Genomic DNA, 826 nt, shown 5'->3' on the forward strand with positions numbered 1-826 from the left:
TAAGCAGCCGTGTCGTATGTATATACAATGTATGCCGTACAAGCCTGCTGTACAGCATACAAGACAAGATCCACTCTGCACATCTCTTCTCTCCACCCGCAAAAACACCAGTGGAGGCATTATTACTAATCGTCGTACTCAGCCAGTCGGCCTCCAGCCCCAGCCACCTCCTCCTTCTTGGCTACCAGCATTATTGCGTCTTCCTGTTCATCGTACTGCAACGTGCATCTGACCTCAACCAACAACCGCTCCGTAAGGCCCCATTTATCCACCCGCTTGTCCGGCCCCACTACAAAACCACGATCCACAGTGTGGCACGCACGACACAACGTCTGGCATACACCCCGCACGCACTCCACCACAGGCGTCCACGCCTCCGTGCCACCGTCAGCACAGCGCCACCGCGCCAGCCCGTGCGCCTTCATCACCGCCGGCAGCAGCGGTGATGTCCACAGCCGCCGCGCGACTGCCGTACAGCGTGCCAGACATGACACTAGTCCGAGCACTGCCAGGTGCAGTGCCGCCGGGCGCTCTGAGTCCACCGCCGCCGCCCTGGGGCTCCCAAGAACCGACACCAGGTGCGCCTCCAGATCACAAAACAATACCTCCGGATGCACCGTGCCGCTGGCCATCAGCTGCCACAGCACACTGGCAGCATCGACAGCGGCACGCTCCGCCGCCACCACCACAACAGCAGCGGTGCCGCCGCCACCCCAACCAACCCCTCTGGCGGCCAGCAGCCAAACGAGCTCCGACAGCACCGCCTTCTCCTCTTCAGCGGCAGCCCGCCGGGCCGCCGTACCCTTGGCAGCGGCGCCGCCGCAGC

The 826-nt window shown here is 63.1% G+C and overlaps 1 protein-coding gene across 1 annotated transcript in view; it reads right to left on the minus strand.

Annotated features, from left to right (window-relative positions):
* Positions 1-125: 125 nt before the first annotated feature.
* The window catches only part of VOLCADRAFT_100935 (uncharacterized protein), a gene marked incomplete at both ends in the record, with an annotated part of 6,242 nt that continues 5,541 nt past the window's right edge, over positions 126-826 (minus strand). Inside the window, one exon of the mRNA XM_002959423.1 lies at positions 126-724. Within this exon, the coding sequence (XP_002959469.1) occupies positions 126-724 (599 nt within the window). The remainder of the gene's footprint in view (positions 725-826) is intronic.

This window comes from Volvox carteri (genome assembly GCF_000143455.1).
Source record: "Volvox carteri f. nagariensis unplaced genomic scaffold VOLCAscaffold_237, whole genome shotgun sequence".
Taxonomy (NCBI): domain Eukaryota; kingdom Viridiplantae; phylum Chlorophyta; class Chlorophyceae; order Chlamydomonadales; family Volvocaceae; genus Volvox; species Volvox carteri.